Below are 18,487 nucleotides of genomic sequence, written 5' to 3' on the forward strand. Positions count from 1 at the left end.
ATCTTCATTTATGCTTCTAAAACACTGGATGCTGAGTCGGATTCACTTGGCAGCAGAATGGATGGAGAGTTGCCCCCCCCCCCCCCACCGCGCCTCCCACCCACCGGAATCGAACGTGTGCCGACGATGTGCAAAGCGGATCGACGCGGAATGCGCGCTTTCACGGGAGCGTCGCTTTCACTCTGGGATGCAAAAACGAGCACTTTTGTCGTTAAAGACTCGGGAAAAATTGCACAAATGGGTTTTTAAGGGAACCAGCGGAGACAGGCGCTTCCTGTTTGGTAGCAGCCCCCCCCACCCACCGCCCACCGCCCCTCCCCGCTGAAACTGCGGCTGCACTCGTACCTCTTAAACTTTTACACGTTTCAGTGTATTTCTAGATTTTATGTAATAGGCCAGCACAAAAGTAGTATATAGACGTTATCATGGAGTCCATCTATCATTCGATCTATGTATGGAGGAAAAGTGACACTGACCACTCCGCCCACAGGGTGAAACGTGGTGGAGGCGGTTAGAGGCTCCAAAAGACTTAATTGTGAGGGAGGGTCTAACCTTCTGGTATGGCCTTGACCCCAACCATACAGTCAATGTCTAGAACTGCATCTAAATGAGAACCTATGTCCAGATTCGAAGACGGACGATCCCAGATACTCTCCATCTGGTTGGACTGAGACGGAGCTACGTTGCAGAGATTTACCAAAAACAATCGCAGCTATAAATCTCACGTTAAATCAGATGCATGCCGCACTTTTCAGTAATAAATTTGCAAAAAAAAAAATTATAATTTTCCTTCCACTTCCCAATTATGCGGTAGTTTGTGCAGGTACACAATGTAAAACTAAAAAAGCTATGAAAACTGATAAAATACACAGAAATTTGTGGATGTAATGAGACCAAAATGTGAAAAAGATCAAGAGGTATGAGCTACTTTGTTGAAAGGTGCTTGTACCTTAACCTCATGTCCTGAATAATGTGAATCCACACCCTCAGGTTTAGATCCAACATGGAGGCCGCGGCGTCAGCGAGCGGCTCGCATCACGAGCGGACACGAGGAAGGGGAAGCGGGGCTGCGTTCGTCTCGTCGCCTGCCTCTCCCACATCCTCCCTTAGCCATACATTCCCGTATTAAACTGTATACTGTACGATACTTTAGTCCGTCCCTAACAAAACCCTGGGTTCGATTACAAAAATAAGGAGGTGATGACGCAAGCGAGTAGAAAACTGTGCCTGTTGGTTCACTCCATCTGTTGCGTCACTTCCCTCTGATTCGCACTCAAAGGGAAGCTTAACACCAGAGAGTGGTAATATCTTTTCTTGCTGTTGTTGTTGTTTTTTTCCTTCCTCTTAAATGTATTCGGCACATTAGCAGCTGAGTTTGAGGTATTGGTTCTTGCATGTGAAAAATGAGAGATCAAAACCCAAATCTGTGTTGCTTAAATTTGTTGTGTGTGTGTTGTTGTTTTTTCTTCTTCAAGTAACGTCAAAATGTCTGTATGGTCTTGGAACTCATAAACAGAGTTTTTTTTTTTTTCTTCTTCTTCTTTCTTTTCTTTCAAACAGGGAGAGAAAAGACTCCATTTCTTCCTGCAGCGGGCCTTTTCTGCTTCTTCAAAGTTAATTAGGATTCAGCTTTGGTTAACTACAAAAAGGGTCTCATATACGGTGTCTTCACTCGTTAAAACAGGAAATAAGTGCACTCTTCTTCAGCAACACCTTTGTTAATCACATTTGCTCTGGAGCCTCTTGCAGCAATAGCAAACTTAATCCCACGTCTCAGAAATAAATAGCCAATGACGCACTTTTTCAGCAGCATTCGCTGTGAAGACTTTGTACAAAAAGGAAAAAAGGCAACAGCTCTGCTACAAGACAGCTGAATGTCAAATCAAAGGTGTTTTAAGGGCCTCTTGTATCAAAAGGAAATATTCTTTTTAGAAAAATATGCCAATTGATTAGCAGAGTACCATATCACACATCAAAACTTTCCTATATTTATATATATATGTGTTTTTTTAGAACTAATAAAAATATTTCAAAAAATCAGAAGAAAAAATAAAAATATGTTACACTTTTTTTTTCCTAGATGGACATATTTGGATACAACTCCAGTTTCTCTTTTCTATCTTCAAAATATCGATATATATTAACTTTAAATAAAACCAAAAAAAAAAACAAAAAAAAAAAAATGCTGTTAGGTGAAATTAGAGCAAAAAATGAACCAGCAACAGAAAAGTGCATTTATTTGTACAATGATTCGCGACGCCTGCACTACCTCTCCTTCCCCCGCCTCTCTGTCGCCTCGCCCTCCCCCGTCGCCGGCGCTCAGTTCCAGCGGAAGGAGATGTGGCGGGGTCGGTCGCCTCCCTCCTTCACCAGAGGCTTGTGGAACTCGCGGCCGGCGCGGGAGTGGATGGCCGCCCAGCAGTACTCGCAGTAGTACTGCAGGCAGGTGACGTTGGCGCAGAAGAACGGCGCGAACTTGCCGCCGCAGCGGGTCCCCTGACACTCATCGCATAGCTGGTCGTCGAGCACGTATGGCTTCACTTCCACCTGAAAGTAGAGACGGGGATTAGACGGCTTATTACCACAATAAAATCTCAGGTGGTGCTGGAATTTAGCTCATACAAATTTTTCATTTCAGTATTTTATACTTTTTACGACTCATAGAGCCAGAGTATTGTGTGTTCTATTATGAATTACAGTGGGAAGGAAGGAAGGAAGGAAGGAAGGAAGGAAGGAAGGAAGGAAGGAAGGAAGGAAGGAAGGAAGGAAGGAAGGAAGGAAGGAAGGAAGGAAGGAAGGAAGGAAGGAAGGAAGGAAGGAAGGAAGGAAGGAAGGATTTGTAGAGAAGAGATGCACCGATCCACTTTTTTCCAGTCCGATCCAATCCGATACCTGGGCTAAGCGTATCGGCCGATACCGATCCGATATTACGGTTGAATGAGTGAACCGTATACCTTACCCCAGGAAGACTAGCTGTTTGCCATGGCAACAGCTAATGGGGATCCTTAATAAAAAATATTATTATAAAAAAAACATTATTATGACTGACGATGTGAGTGGAGTTATAAGGCTTAAAAAAAACATTGTTAAAAAGGTTCTGCATGTTCTTTAGCTTGGTGCTTTTAAAGGTGCTCATTTAAGTTTGTGGTGTTGAATTTACAAACTTTATCACCCCCTCGATAGTTACGCATTGCAGATGCTGCTTTTTCAGTCGGATTTGTAGCCGTATTAAGTTTGAAATGTTTCCAAATAGCAGACTTGGCTCGCTCCGGCACTTTCTCCACGTTGCTCTGTGTTTGCTCATTGCTAGCTGCTGTGCGTGCGCTGCGTAAACGCCGTTGCAAACATAGAATCGAAATGACTAGATCGCCGTAACTGTATTGCTGTGGACGATATTAATAAAAAAACTGACTGGATCGGAAAGCTGGATCGGCATCAACCATCCGATATCCGATCCAGCTAATTAGTCAATATCGGAGCAGATATCTGATTCTGGCATCGAATCAGGGCATCCCTAGAAATACATATATTTTCCAGATTATTCCAGACTTGAAAAGTACAAACACTTAATTCCAGACTGCATGGAGAGCTGACTGCAAGGTATCCTATGATTAATTTCAACCATCACTTCCTGAGTTGTTTAAGTTGTTTTAAAATCACTAACTTACTAACCACTATTAGCAGGGAGAAAATACAAAGTTACTCAATGGGAAATATATATAAAAAAAAAAGGTGCACTCGTAGCACAACCGGGTTGGATTTCAAGACATCATTCACTTACTCTTTGTGCAAACGTGGATAAAATTTGCATAATTCACAGGTTATGGTGCAACACGTTCCAGCCCTGCAGTCATTAGCGTGTATCCTCGACTAAATGAGCTTGCACAATGAGTGAAGCACGTGACAAACTGCAAAGTGTTGACGCTGACAAGCAGCAAGGTTCAGAGTTTTGTCTCCCACAGAAGTTTTTTTTTTTTTTCTCCAAACGATAGCAGAAAGAGCGTTATTGGCACTATTGTTTCTAGGCTAACACGCAGAAATGTCACCTACAGTAGTAAAAATAAAGTGTTTACAGAGCTGCTGCAAAGTGGGAGGGGAAATTTCAGCACCTTTGTTCCAGATGTAAGAATCCCATTTAACTGTTCCCACACACAATTTTGTGACTCACAGTTGGAGCACAGCTACAGCTTGGATCAGCCTTCTGTTTAAACCTGAGGTTTTTTAAAATGCTTTTGATAAAAACGCCAAAGTTAGGCCTCATGAGAGCTGATGGAAAAACTGCAAGTGTAAATCTTCAGCAAGAACCTATTAGGCATGCTGCCCATTATTCAACAGCAGTCTGCTCTTTTAGCTAAAGCAAAAAATGCAATAAAATAAAGAAAGAAAAACAAGGAGTTATTTTACTTACTATTTACTTAGGAGCTATATTTGACCCTTTCCCAATTTATTGGTTTACTTAATTTATTTTCAGCTAGAATTAACCTTCTTTGCCCATCATGCAGACGAAGGCAGTTGAGTGTGAGATAAAGGAACAGGAAGTGGAGACGACTTCAGAAAGAAAGGGGCTCGAGGAAGGAGACAGAGACGCACTGAGGCTCCCTTTTCTTTCCACTCACCCGTTTATCGATTTCTCCGTGCTGCAGCTGTACAAAGCGAGCACTGATAGCAGCAATGTAGCTCTGCTGATTAGAGAAGGCGACCCGCCCCGCTCCCTTGGGGTACTTCAGCTCCGGGTCCGTGTCGATGCCTGCGTAGCAGACTCCGCCGTACAGGCGGTCCATGATCATGGCCAGCTCCACTGAGGGGGAAAAACAAAAATAAAAAGCAGCGCCGTCACGATTAAGGTCAACAAAAAGGAGACGCGGCAGGGCGAGAAGAAACACTCAGCGAGGGCGGGTTAAAGTCCGGCTCTAGTGGCTCGCTTCATGTTGACTTTACAGCCCAGTGCAAAAGTATTCATACCCTTTGAACCTTTTTACATTTTGTCACATTACAACCAGACTTTGTGTATTTATGGGGATTTTATGGGATTTTCCATCAGAAAATAGAGCATAATTGTAAAAAAAATAAAAAATAATAAAAAATACAAGATAAATACGTATGGATGGATTACAAAATCGTTTTACTAGTCTTAACCTCTAATGAATGAAAGCTTTGTGGAACCACCTTTTGCTGCAAGTTCTTCTGGGTAAACCCAGATCCATTTCTGCCCCTTGTTTTTTTTTTAAAATGGCTCAAGCTCAAACAGATTTTAACGAGAGGGAACTTCAACTTCCACGTCTTGCTGCAGATTATCAACCGGATTTAGGTCTGGACTTTAAACAGACCGTTCTAATATTCTCGTCATAGCTCTGACTGTGAGACGGATGCCCGGCTCCAGTCTCAAGGCTTTCGCAGCCTTCAACGGGGTCTTCTTCAAGGGCTGCAGCGTATTTAGCTCCATCCATTTTCCCCATCAACTCCAAACCGCTTTTCCCAGTCCCTGCTGAAGAAAAAACATCCCCGCAGCACGACGTGGCCACGCCCTGTTTCATGCTGGGGGGTGATGTGCAGATAGCGACGAGCAGTGGCAGTGTCCTGATAAACAGGACGGGCTTGCACACTGCAGGACTCCCCGTGTTGGCTCGTTTGCCGCTCTATGATGTGGCACTAAGGTGATGTTTACCTGATGAAGAACCCACGTACGCCGCCATCTTGAACAGAGTGGCAGGGACGTTGGACCCCATTTACAAGAAGATGGAAATTACAAATGTGGAAAAGTCATTGCGAAAATTGCCAAAATTGATCTCGCAATGAATGATACAGAGTATAGATAAATTAAATAAATGTAAACATCAACATTTGTGTTGTTGATACAAATGTTGATGTGGAAAAAAGTCCCTTGATCACTCTCTGACGAAAAATAACATCATCATCAATCACAACGAAGCTGCTGTGGTTGATAACGGCGCCACCACCAAGGCTGAAAAGTTACATTTTTGTTCCATCCTTGACGAGATTACCCTCCACATGCTTGCTGTGTCTCCAACTTTCAACAATAACCTTCTTCTTGCCCCTCGTCCATAAACACTGAACTTGTTGGGCGCGCAGCTGACAGTTTTCTGATCAACAGGTTGACGAGCCTGAGCTGGAGCTCTCTGCTCGACTGGACCTCATTGTTGAAAACAATCTGTCGTCTCCTTTCCAATTCAAAATACGTTTTGCTGATTTAATACATAAGATCTCAATAAAACTCAATGTGGTTGATATATTCTTAAAACACGGCGGGTGAATACTTTTGCAAGGCACTCTGTTCTCATATTAAAGTAACTTTGTGTATTAAATTTGAAATGATGCAAATAATGTATCTGCTTCTTTTTTTCAGTTTTTTTTTTCATTACAAGGGCTTACAGAATATTTACTGCGGGTGACCTTGTTCACTGCCACAGCAATAAGGCAGAGGCTTAAAGCGCGACATGAACCAACGGTACACGCAACACTGCTATCAGGGGGGAAAAAAAAAAATACATTTCAATATTCTAAACAGCTCAGCGGGCTGCAAAGAGCTCCTTTTAATACCGCCAGTGTAGGTCAGTGCCTCCGTAGCGTTACTACCCAGCAGGTCTGATCGCACTGCTGAGAGGAGTATTAAACTAATTGGAACAAAGCGGGAAAAGTACAGGGGCGGAATGTGTTATTTGTATGCGGAGAGGAGAAACAAACACAAGGAACGCTTTAGAGACCTTTCATAAAATGACTCAAAATATGGGTGATGGATGGGGTTTGAAATTCAGCCCGCATTGCACAGTGTGTACCTTAAATTCAGCTGTTTTCACTCAAAATACTCGCTTGTTTTCGACCGAGGCCCGAGGGAAAACAGAGGGCGATAGATACCTGCACGGAGCGGACGGGGAACTCCTCCCACAAAGATGGTCTTCCTCGGGTCCAGGGGCTGGGATCCGTCCATCACGAAGTCACTGTCGTTCAGGTTCCACGGGCGGATCTGGACCTGGTGCGCGCAAAAACACAGCAAGGCGTTAGACTTTTAACAAAAAGCTGCCCCCAAAGCTCAACGAAAGCCAGAAGAATTAAGAAAAAAAAAAAAGCACGCGGCTTTAGACTGACCGGCTTGTCTTTGATGGTGGGGCTGGAGACGCAGAGGTACAGCTTGCCGTCCTCCTCGATGCAAGCGTCGATCAAGGCCTGCACGGAGCTCTCGTCCTGGAACAGCAGGAAGGCGTAGCCTGGCGCCAAACACAGACGGGTCACATTCAGGTAGCGCCGACACAGAAGCGGGGATTTAACAGGCCGATCATCGTCAAAGCGGATCTGAACTCCAGATTCACGCACCATGAAGCAGTCGGCCTCCACTAAACAGGCATACGCTTTTGATTACAGGTGATTCGGATAAACACCTAAAGTCAGCACCGTATAGCTGAAGCAGACCTAATACAAGATTAACACGGGTTTGGGCTTAGGAGGAATACTAAGGCTACGTTCACACTGCTGGTCTTAATGCTCAATTCCGATTTTTTTGTGAAATCAGATTTTTATGCGTGGTCGTTGACATTTCCAAATATATGCGACTTGTATGTGATCTCCTGTGTGAACTGAATGCGTTCAACCTAAGTGTCCCACATGCGCACTCGAGGACGCGATGACGTCACACGTAGCGAGCGTCCTCAGTGTTTGCGGAAGTAAACAGGGATTATAATGCTGGCGTGCATTTTGCGGTCTTTAATTTATTTTCTTTCTTTCTTTTTCTCCATTGACTGCTCTCCTCATTGTATACCGCTATGGGTGTCGTCTTTCTTCCCGCTTCTGCATAGCAGGACGCAGAATAGTGACGTTTGTCGAGTATCGGTGACGTACAGGTCGGATAAATGTGACCCGGCCGTACAGACACAGGTCGCATTTGAAAAGATCAGATACGTATCGGATTCAGGACCACATATCCAAGTGGCCTGGGTCGTATTTGAAAAAATCCGATCTGTGTCGTTCAGACTGTCATAAAAAGATCAGATACAGGTCGCATATGGGCAAAAAAAAAAAAAAAAATCGGAATTGGGTCACTTCAGGCTGCAGTGTGAACATAGCCTAAGAGACATTTATTGACACCAGAAAACAGCTGCAAAGAAGGCAAAAAATAAAAAAATAAAAAAATTTAAAAAAGGGGGGGGGGGGGGAGAATTCTTTTTAAGGCTTTTTACACCTCTTTACCAGGGGTGCTAATACATGCGGCCGGCACTCTTACGTGCGATGTCACACAAACGCACCAGCTTCACACAACACGCAAACAAGTCCATGTACACCTTCACAATACCTTTGGGAGGAAAATAGGATTTGCTCTCCGCTTTGTGAGGCCAGTCGACAAACAGGTGTCCAAAGCGCCGGAAACTGGCGGTTATCTCATCTGAAGCAGAAAGGTAAACGCTCAGTTATCGCTTAAACTCACCAAACGCGTCCTTCTGACGTTAGTCAAGTGGGTCCCTGCGTTTGATCGGAGTGACCGTACCTTCGTCTATGTCTGGAGGCAAGCCGCCGACAAAGACCTTGCGCGAGTAGCGCTCCACGCGCTCTCCGTTCTGATGCGGGAAGCAGTGGGGGGAGCCGAGGCCCGCGAGGCCCTGATCAGCTCGCTCGTCGTCGGGGAAGCTGTCCTCCATCGGAAAGAGGGAGGAGTGGCCTGAGAGAAGAGGAGGAGGTCAGGAGAGCAGAGTAACTTCCCAAGAAGAGAACAGAGAGATAAAAGGTAAGTTATGTCATGATGGGGGTTTTAATTGTGCAGGAAATGTTTTGTTCCCCTTTTCTTTGGTACCCAGTCATGTTGTTGAAATGTTTTAGATGTGAAAATGAGTTCAAACATCTCAAACTCAAAAAAAAAAAAACATTTGGAAAGTTGGAGAAAATTTCTGCGAGCACAGAGAAAAGCACACGGATAAAGCGAGAAATGGGACAGCCTGCGAAGGTCGGGGGGGGGGTTTAAAACGGACGTGGAGCGAGAGCAAAAGCATTCATACCACTTCGCAGGTGTCCCACTCGATCGTGCGCCGATCACAAGCTTCCGTTTATTTTGGTGGGATTTTATGTGACAACCCAGCACAAAGTGGCACAGTAGTACAGTAGAAGAAAAATGAAACGGAGGCTTAAACATTTCTTAGAAATGAAAATCTGAAAGTGTGGCATGCATTTGTATTCTGTCACATCAATTTTATAGTCCGAGGGCAGATTCTCAATTAGATTTAGCTCTGGACTTTGACTAGGCCATTTTAATGCATGAATATGTCCTGATCCAAATCATTCTGGCTGTGTGTAGAGGGCTGCTGCCCTGTTGCATCTCTGCCCCAGGCTCCATCTTCTACCTTCATAAGAAGGTAGAAGATGGAGCCTGGGGCAGAACTGCCCTGCATTTAGCCCCATCCATCTACTCTGACCAGCTTTCCTGTCCCCGTTAAAAGAAACAATTCCCCAGAGAGGGATCAAGACCAGGGGTGTCAAACTCACTTCTGTATGGAGCCACTTTGGCATCATGAAGTCATTAAGACTTCATGATGCCTTCATGATTCATAAGAGCCGGTTGCACCTGTATAGATGACACTTTTGATTTCATAATTTCACTTCAGTTCATACAAAAATATAAAAAAATGCACGGTAACATAAAGTAGCACCTTAGGGCCAGTTTATACAGTTTATCTGCTAAAAAAGTTGATATTGGGGTGAGTTACACTTTAAACTTTAATTATTCAAAACGTAATCTCGTTTTTCTCTTTTTAGACATTTCTGGGTTGTTTTAATGAGTTGTGGGAAAACCAAGGCAACATTCACTACAGGAGGCACAGTTGTAGCCACTTTATACAATTTAAAAAGATATATGCCTCTACTTTATGACATGAAATGCCTTTTTTGGCTCTCGAGGGCTCGATAAATTGCCTTGACAGGCCGAATTCGGCCCGCGGGCCTTGAGTTTGACACGTGTGATCTAGACGATGTGTTCTGGGAGCCGTATCGTGATAGTTCACAGCAACTTCTTCCCGCCACTTCACAAATATGTGCTGCTTTGCTGGTCGATCACATAAAATCCAAATGGGTTTTCGGGTTGCAGCATGCGAAAATGTTCAAGCGGTGTGAAACACTGCGAGGGTACCGTGTAGGAAGCATTCACCAACAAAGAAGCAAGAAACGTCCACGGTGTCACGTTCTAGATGAAGTTACTCAGATTCAATGACTTCCCGTGAAGCAGGCACCGGGAGTAAAAACTGAACATGCACGAAGGCTCAATCACACAAGCACAGCAGTACCTCCTAGGTCAAGTCTGAATACTTTCTCTGTGGAACATGCGCGGGGTGGAGGCTAAGCCTTCCCATCCGAACTGCCCTGAGCTGCTTTATGAAGCTTTATGTAAGGGTGTTAGTCTTAACTTCCACGGCGTGACGCGCGTGTGCTTCTGCCGCGGAGTTGGGCAAACGACACACGCCGCTTTGCGTGCCTTGCAGCTTCATTAACTCTCGGCTAAATGTAACACTGACTTAATGTTGCAAAATGTGAGCGGGGCGAGGAAATAGGTAAGCAAGCAAAGCCTAATGAGAGGAAAATGCACAGCTTCACAAGTTCATAACAAGACTCCACATTTAGACGACTTTGTACGCACAAAAGAAATAAATGCACGTCAAAAACCCACATGGAAAGGGAAAAAAAATAAAATAAAACATGCAGGCAATATTGAATAAATCATACAACAGTTCTTTAAATAGGAAAATAAATATTCATAAACGCTTAAAACATTGATAGGTACAAAACCAAATATCCTTCAGACTGACATACATTTATGATTATGCTTTACCTCGTCTCCTGCTATAATTCCTGGCTGCATGTGGAACGAGGAGGGGGGGTGGTGGGGGGTGGGGGGGAAATCAAAGGAGAGGCTGTTTGTAAATATGGCATATTAAACCAAACCAATAAAAGTGCCAGGTGGTTCATGACAACGGGCTCCGCAGTTAGCCCGCCTGCCTGCTCTTGGTTCTGTTAATCAGCGCTGAATGATAATCAGCCTGCAGCGCTGCTCATACACACAGTTATCAATTTATGTAAGCAGGGATAGAGTAGATCCATTTCATTTTTTTTATAGCTTTGGTTTTGGATTTGGAAGCCAGTATTGTCACCTGAGAGACTTTCCACCGTGTCTGACATGGTTTAATATGAATAATTAATCATGATATCCCTGAAAAAAGTTAATTTATTTCAGTAATCCCATGTATTTCTGTTCTTAAAATAATAAATAATGATTTATAAAATTATTTTTAATAAGTAAGAATTTCCCCCGGGGATTATTAAAGTATTTTTGATTCTGATTCTTTTTATAATTAGCTTACAGCCAATAAACCCCCGAACATTCAGTTTCTCAGGAAATGTAAATATTACACAAAACTAATTTAAAACAATGATTCTTACTTCGGAAATGTCAATACTTGGCTGGCGCTCCTTTTGCCTGAATGAATGCATCAGTGTGGCCTGGCATGGAGGTGATTAGCCTCTGGCTCTGCTGAGGCTTTAAAGCTGCAGTAGGGAGTTCTGAGAAAGCCCTTACAGGCCCCGCCCCCTTGCTCTCCTCTGTGCTGCAGCCCTCCCTCCACAGCGGAGCCTTTTGTCAACGCGCTCTTCTTCTGATCACCTGTCTCTGGTTTCTCAGCAGGTGTTACTAGAGAAATAGTCAGTTTTCCTGTGAAGGGGTGTGAGCGGCGAGCGTGATTTACACTGCTAAGATATTCCTCCTGGCTCTGATTGGTTGTTTCTGACCGGGAACGGTGCATTTCTGCAAATGGCAGTAGGACATTTGCAGAAATGCAAATGTCACATTATACGTCTAATATTTTACTCTCAGGACATAGTGACTGTTTTAACAAACGTGTAGAAAATACTTTTTTTAATTATTATTAATATTATTTTTTTTTTAACAAAAGTTCTATACTGCAGCTTTAAGGAAGCCCAGCTAGCTTCAGACAAGCAGCCTTCAGTTTGTCTGCATCATAGATTCTCTGCGGGGTTTCTGGCCCATCAAGAGCCGTGATCTCCTGGTCGTTAAAGCAGATGGTTGTTCTTTCGGGAGATAAGTATTCTAGAAAAATGAAACCAGCATCTCCACAAATCTCGTCAACAGAAGCGTGAAGTGCTCTGACATTTCCTGGCAGATGGCTTCCCTGACTTTGGACTTGATGAAACTCAAAATAAAAACTAATACTGGACTTCAATCGACGTGGATTCCTGTGCCTCTCCATTCTTCCATCAGGCTCTGGAGCCTTCGTATCAAAGTGAAATGCTGAACGTACTTTTGTCTGAAAAGAGGACTTTGGGTCGCGAACGACAGTCCAATCTATTTTCGCCTTTACACAGGTGACATGCTTCTCGTGTCATCTGTGACAGAGGACTGCCTTAAAACAAAGAACGCAACAGACGCAGCCCATGTCCTAAATGTGTCTATGTGCAGTGGCTCTTGAAGCGCAGTATGCCTCGACATTCTTTAAAAGCCTTTTATTCATAATCTCTGGTTATCCCTGTTGCTTGTGCATCGTTTGCTACCACATTTCTGCCTCATTTGCTTTCATATGTTTGGATACAACCCTCTAAAAATCAGCCAGCTTCTTCAGCAGTGACCTTTTGAAATGTGACCTCCTAGTGGCACGTGTCAGTCACGGTCTCCAGAACAGCTGTAAAGTCAGCAATCTGTAATTATGTAATGCTTTAATTTTTAGAGAAAATGAATTGCAAGATTCCATTAACTGCCAGCCACATTTATCAAAATGACCAGGTATATCGCCGAGTATGTTTGAATCCATCTAAATATCTGAACTTCATTTCATTTAAGTTGAATTGTATAACTCTCAATGACGTTCTAGCTTATTGTGGCGCACCTGTGCATTGTGCTTATTGATGCAAAACGACGGGGAAGAGAAGGGTCATCTCAGCTCAACAGTGAGGATCTTAAAAGAGGATCGTTATTTAATACAGAACAGGCATTAGCATAAAAAGCGAGGCAATTGAAACAGTGTAATAAAGCCCACAGGATGTGTTGCTCCACAGGTATAGTTAGAGAACTGAATCAGGCCCAAATAGGCCATTGTAACCCTGGAGACACCCGAAGCTAAACCTGGAAATGCACTGTAACTGCGAAAATGAGCAGCTCCCAGAAATATCCAAGAAAAAGCGCTCTGTTTGGACTTTAATCTTCAGATTTGATTAGTTAGGCAGTTTCAGCAAAACGCCGTGCAACTGATCCATTTTACTCAGCTTGACTGCAAAGTAATAAAAGAAAGTAAGTGTGCACAATCATAGGCAATAGCGGGGGAGATGTGCTGCCTTTGAATTAATCATGCAGAGAATAAGGAAAAAAAGGCAGAGATGATCCAGAGACGAAAGTTAATCGCTCCGTCCGACCACAGCCAACCAGGGGACCCGGTACGAATCAAAGACGGTGCTCTAAATGCAGCGATTTCTTCAGTCAGTCAATAGGAAAGCTGTGAGAAGCGTCAAATGCAGCTGGTCAAGCTGCCCCAACCTGACAACGGTGGAGCTTTCATTTTTTATTTTTTTTCTAAAAAGGATATCTTCCAAAACCTAATGTCTATTTTTCCAAGCAGAGGCAGCAAAACCAGTAGGAGCAACATCAGGCCGAGAAATAGTCTCTTTGCAGCGAAGCGAAGATTTTAATTTTTTTTCAAAAAAGCCAACGCGATCTGAAAAGACAAGAATACGGAACGGGTGAAGAAGCGGCCGGAGCGCGCGGGCAATAATCCTCCCTCTGTGGCCATTCCAAACCAGATGGACATTAGCTCTGCCGGGTCAAAGGCAGCCGAAACGGAGGAAAATGGTGAGAGGCAGTAAAGCAGATTGAAAGGAAGCAGAGAGCGCTATAAAAAGATGTGTGTGTATGTGTGCGTGTGTGTGTGTGTGTGTGTGTGTGTGTGTGAGTGACAGAGAGAAAAATAGATTAGTAGCGATGGAGAAATGAGCTGATAAAAAGCGGTGTGGGGGTGAGCGAAAATGAGAGTGACTGGAGGGAGAGAGGATTGGTGGGGGGGGGATTGAAGAGAATGAGGAATGCAATCTGCGTATCCTTATGAGGCAGAGAGAGAAAACCGGGGCTGGTGTGCAGCCTCCATCCACTGGCACCATCTGTCTCGGGGCACGATGACAGCTCCTGACCACGTGATCCGACCATGTGACCCGGCAAGCTTTTCAAGAAACCACTGGCTGTTCCCGTTTTACCTGCTGGCCGAAGCCCCGGTGAACCAAGTTGAAACGCCGCAAACACGCAGTGGTGGAGTGAGAGATTGTGTTGCGGAGAAATTAAATCTGATCTCCAAAAAAGATCCTCTTTTTTCTTTTTGCAATCATTCCCTACATGCTGAAGCACCACAGGAGCTCACTAATTCCAGACAAAATCTAGGACATCTTCCACACATACTCCTCTGTATCTACCAAACCGATGTTTTTAAAATTACTCTATGTCATTACATCCCTCTACATCCCTCTCTAATTGAAGAGCAAAGCAGTATAAATGGCCCCCAAAAAATGTGACAAGGTAGAAACGTGATACATTGGCGCAAAAGTCGGCATCCGGGATTTAGAGGCAAGCACCTCAAAGGGTTCTTGAATTTAATCTTGAAAACAGACGGAACGTTCAGTAGAGATGTGCAAAATAATCGTCATGACGATGCATCTCGATTCTAATTTTCTCGATTCTACTGCATCGATTCTTGACGCCAATTCCTGACGATTATTAATTTAACAAAATGAATAAATAAAATTGCATGAATGGTTGGCAAACATCAGCCAAAAACAAGTGGAATACAACTTCAGTGGTTTAAAGGACCACTGAGGCCACATAAACGGCACTGATTATCCTTATTTTGTTATTTTCATACTTTCAGAGAACGATAGAAACAATTTTCTTCTAGCTTAATTTTAGAAACACACCACGTCAGAATATCAAAAGTTCAGCCCTTTTCATGTCAGCGAACGCTCCATACTAAGCGCTGCCATGTCGGGCTGACAACACTTGTAGTTGAGAACTTTCTCAAAGTTAGAAAGAAAGTATTTTCTAGAACTGATTGAGGCCTGTCTGCAGTTAATTCAAGCTGTGAGAGAGAGAAAGCAAGAGAGAGAGCAAGACTTTCAGGAGGTAATAAGAAGGTTGAATAACCTACATCAACGCTGCTCTATTTCAGTGGTTCCCAAATATTTTGTTGCCCCCCTTAAAGAATAGAAACATTTCAGGCTCCACCACCCCAACAAAATGAGTTAGAAACGTAACTTTTATTGTTTTCTCTCTTAATGCATTGAAACTGCCGCTCTGAAGATTACCCAGAATCACGTTTTAATTTTATAACTGTTAAACACATTCTATAACATCGATATCTAACAACTAGAAATGTTCAACACTGCCATATTTTATAAAATATATGATATTAACAACAGTCTAAAAGATTTTTAGCCGGACACATCCCAGCAGTCAAAGCAAATGATGAAACACGTTCTCTCTCTGGAAAGACGGCCCATGTTACTTTTAGGTAGGCATGAACCTATTCAGACATAAAATAGACGAGCTGAAAATATACTGAAAATAATATGAAGCCATTAATATTAAAGACAAATTACTGATAGAATAAGTTTTATGCTCTTTTTAAGAGTTTATTAATATTATACATCCACAAATTTTCATAGCTACATTACCAATGTAGTGAAGATGTGCTATTAATAATATAAACCAGTTCTGATTGAACTGGCTGTTTATTGCCCCATGATTTGACACATCATCAATCTTTATTATTTGATAACCTTCAATAAACACAAATTGAAACCACACATTATACTTAAGTATACTTAATAAAATTAACTTAAGTATACTACTTTTTGCAAAGGGTAGTATATAACGCTTCAGCTCCAAACGGTACTACACAGCTAGCATTGTGCTAACTATGTGCTAATGTACAGAATAACCATGAAAGTAGGATGTTTCCAAGGTGTTTACAATGTTCAAAATCAACTCCTCATGTTGGGCAATGTATCAAAATGTAAGAAGCAATCTGATGGTTTTATTTCATTTCTGGTGACTTTTAATGGCAGAAAGGTAACTTCCTGTGTCGGCTGATGCCCCTGAATAAATGTAATTTAACAAATTGTAAAGCTCCCTAGTGGAATATAAGGAGGGAATCCTACATGTTGCTCAGATGATTACTGAGAATCCCTTGCTACACACTACTTACTGTAGGTTCAGGCCAAACAGTCTGGTAAAAAAAGGAAAAAGACAAAGCTATTCTTGGGGCCCCCCGTCATGCCTTCGCGTCCTCCTTAAAAGGGGGGAGGGGGAGCACTATTTGAGGACTACTGCTCTATTTTATACTTTTGACCATTCTAGAGGTTGAATGGGGCATTTAAAAAGGTGGCAGGGAATACACACAAAGATCGCTTTTTCAGCAAAGCTAACCATGCTAACGGCTAACATAGCATGCTAGGAAAGGTTTTCAAATATCAACTCAAAAGTAGCAATGCTCTGTTTTACAGCAACTGCTCTCTCCCACATAGGATGTGATCTCATTTCTACTCCTAATATAGGAGTTAACTCACAGCACAAAGCCTAGAAAATGATTTGAATCCAATTCCTATAAACGTTCAATAGCTCTGATGAAAAACTGAAATCGGCTAAAATCATTATCAGCAAGCTTTACAAAAACTAGACATCTGTCTCAAAATTCTGATCAGACATCAATACTTTATTTTCAGTTCCAGACTGGGAAGAGATATGAATGTGGTATGCACATCCTTATGATGACCTTTATCTTTCATTTTCAGGGTTAGTGGACTTTTGAGGGCGACGTGTAGGTTACCATACATACCGTTGAGGGGCAGAGGGTTGTCCCCCCCGGGGTGAGGGAATCCCAGACGACCTGCACAGGAAAACAGAACAAAAATTTGTATCAAGTAATGTCTTTACTCCAAGTTAACTTGATGCAAGTTTTCATAAGAAACGTCTGATAATAATTACTACTAAGTACAAAGCGTTATGAAAGTAAAGAGCAAACTAATAAGTTGCCTTTCACGATAGTTGGCACGATAAATGGCAGCCATAATAGGAATAGAAAGTGAAATAATGTAGCAAACTGTATGATTTTGCAGTCTCTAATTAGGCAAGAAAGTGCCACAATTAGGCAATAAGGCTAACCTGCTGCAGCATATGACGAGATAAGAGTCAGGACACATCAGACTGTAACTGAATACGTTTCCCTATTTAGTCAAATGTGGCTAAGAGGCAGGGATACAAAAAAAAAATATTAAACAGGTGAAGCTCCAAAGACTTCAGGAAGTTGAGGAGAAGTCTTACATTGGGTATTAGCAATGATACTGATTATGTTTTTGTGACCAGACACCAAAAGGCAGTGTTTACATTCCTAAAGGCAAAGAAAAGCCAAGAAGACATGCTCACAGACACAAACAGATTCCATGTCTTCACGGTCCATGTCTGACTGGGTAAATTCCAATGGAAAACTCCTGTACCCGCAACAACGAATGATCATACGACCAAATAGAAACAGAAACACTTCTCTGGATTAGTGTCTGATAAACTCTCATTAACGTGTGCTGATATCAAATGTTTGTGATTTAAAGTTGAAAAATGCATCTACTCCTCAAGGAAGGCCTTAGTTTTAACAGTTGTATGCTATCCTGTGCCAGCCAACAAGTACCCATGAACCTTAGAAATCTACAAGTCACAGACTGCTTTGTTTCTTGATTGTTTCCATAGAAATGTGTCAGAATCCATGTGGACATACAGCTGGGCTGTCATCTAACATCCTGACCACGACGTGGTGGGTCTGCTGCGAGATATCGCGGAGCTACAACTTGAGATCCTGTCCATGAACACCACAAACAGAATTGGTGACAATGGGCAGCACTGTCTCTGTATCAACACGCACACAGCTTTTTGTTTTGGTATTCAGACACCCAAACTCCAACCAGTAGTTATGCGAGGCTAAATATCTGGTCCACTCCTTCATGCTGAGGACGAAAGCTACATTGCTCCTTTGCAATCAGAGGTTGGACAGTCAGACAGTGCCTCCTTTCCAGACTCCTAATCTAAGCTTCCCCAGGGAGATGCAACAGACTTAATAGCTGGAACACATTCTCCAGCTCCCTGGTCCTAATAATTATGACACCCACCCAGGTCCGCCACTTGACAAGAGCTGCTCAAGTCCTGCATGCAACGCTTTAGAGGTATGCCAACCACGAAAGCCCAACAGTGCCCAGAGCCTTCACTATTTGGGTGAATCTCATCCACCTTTGGGGTCTTTGTGCAGAGGTCCCTTTTAAACCTACCTCAGCAATTTCCGTTACAGTTCTACCAAGTTCTCAGACTCTGCCATTGCCACGAGGGACATAGTGAAGGGACTGAGGGACTCCAATTTAAACCGTTTTCAAACAATTTGTTTTTATATCTTGTGAAAGGACTTAACATAGA

General features: G+C 42.9%; 1 protein-coding gene across 2 annotated transcripts in view; it reads right to left on the minus strand.

Moving 5' to 3' along the window:
• Positions 1–1,161: 1,161 nt before the first annotated feature.
• Positions 1,162–18,487, minus strand: part of cpeb4b (cytoplasmic polyadenylation element binding protein 4b) — a 44,235-nt gene continuing 26,909 nt past the window's right edge. The window contains exons 4-11 of one of the 2 annotated variants that reach the window (XM_036142895.1): positions 16,869–16,919; positions 10,820–10,843; positions 8,495–8,665; positions 8,303–8,392; positions 7,105–7,223; positions 6,874–6,988; positions 4,617–4,798; positions 1,162–2,547 (exon numbers count right to left, since the gene is read on the minus strand). In XM_036142895.1, the coding sequence (XP_035998788.1) occupies positions 2,320–2,547; positions 4,617–4,798; positions 6,874–6,988; positions 7,105–7,223; positions 8,303–8,392; positions 8,495–8,665; positions 10,820–10,843; positions 16,869–16,919 (980 nt within the window). In that variant the 3' untranslated portion in view covers positions 1,162–2,319. The remainder of the gene's footprint in view (positions 2,548–4,616; positions 4,799–6,873; positions 6,989–7,104; positions 7,224–8,302; positions 8,393–8,494; positions 8,666–10,819; positions 10,844–16,868; positions 16,920–18,487) is intronic. The other variant, XM_036142896.1, reaches the window with a different exon arrangement.

The sequence above is a fragment of the Fundulus heteroclitus genome, chromosome 11, assembly GCF_011125445.2.
Source record: "Fundulus heteroclitus isolate FHET01 chromosome 11, MU-UCD_Fhet_4.1, whole genome shotgun sequence".
In the NCBI taxonomy this organism is placed as follows: domain Eukaryota; kingdom Metazoa; phylum Chordata; class Actinopteri; order Cyprinodontiformes; family Fundulidae; genus Fundulus; species Fundulus heteroclitus.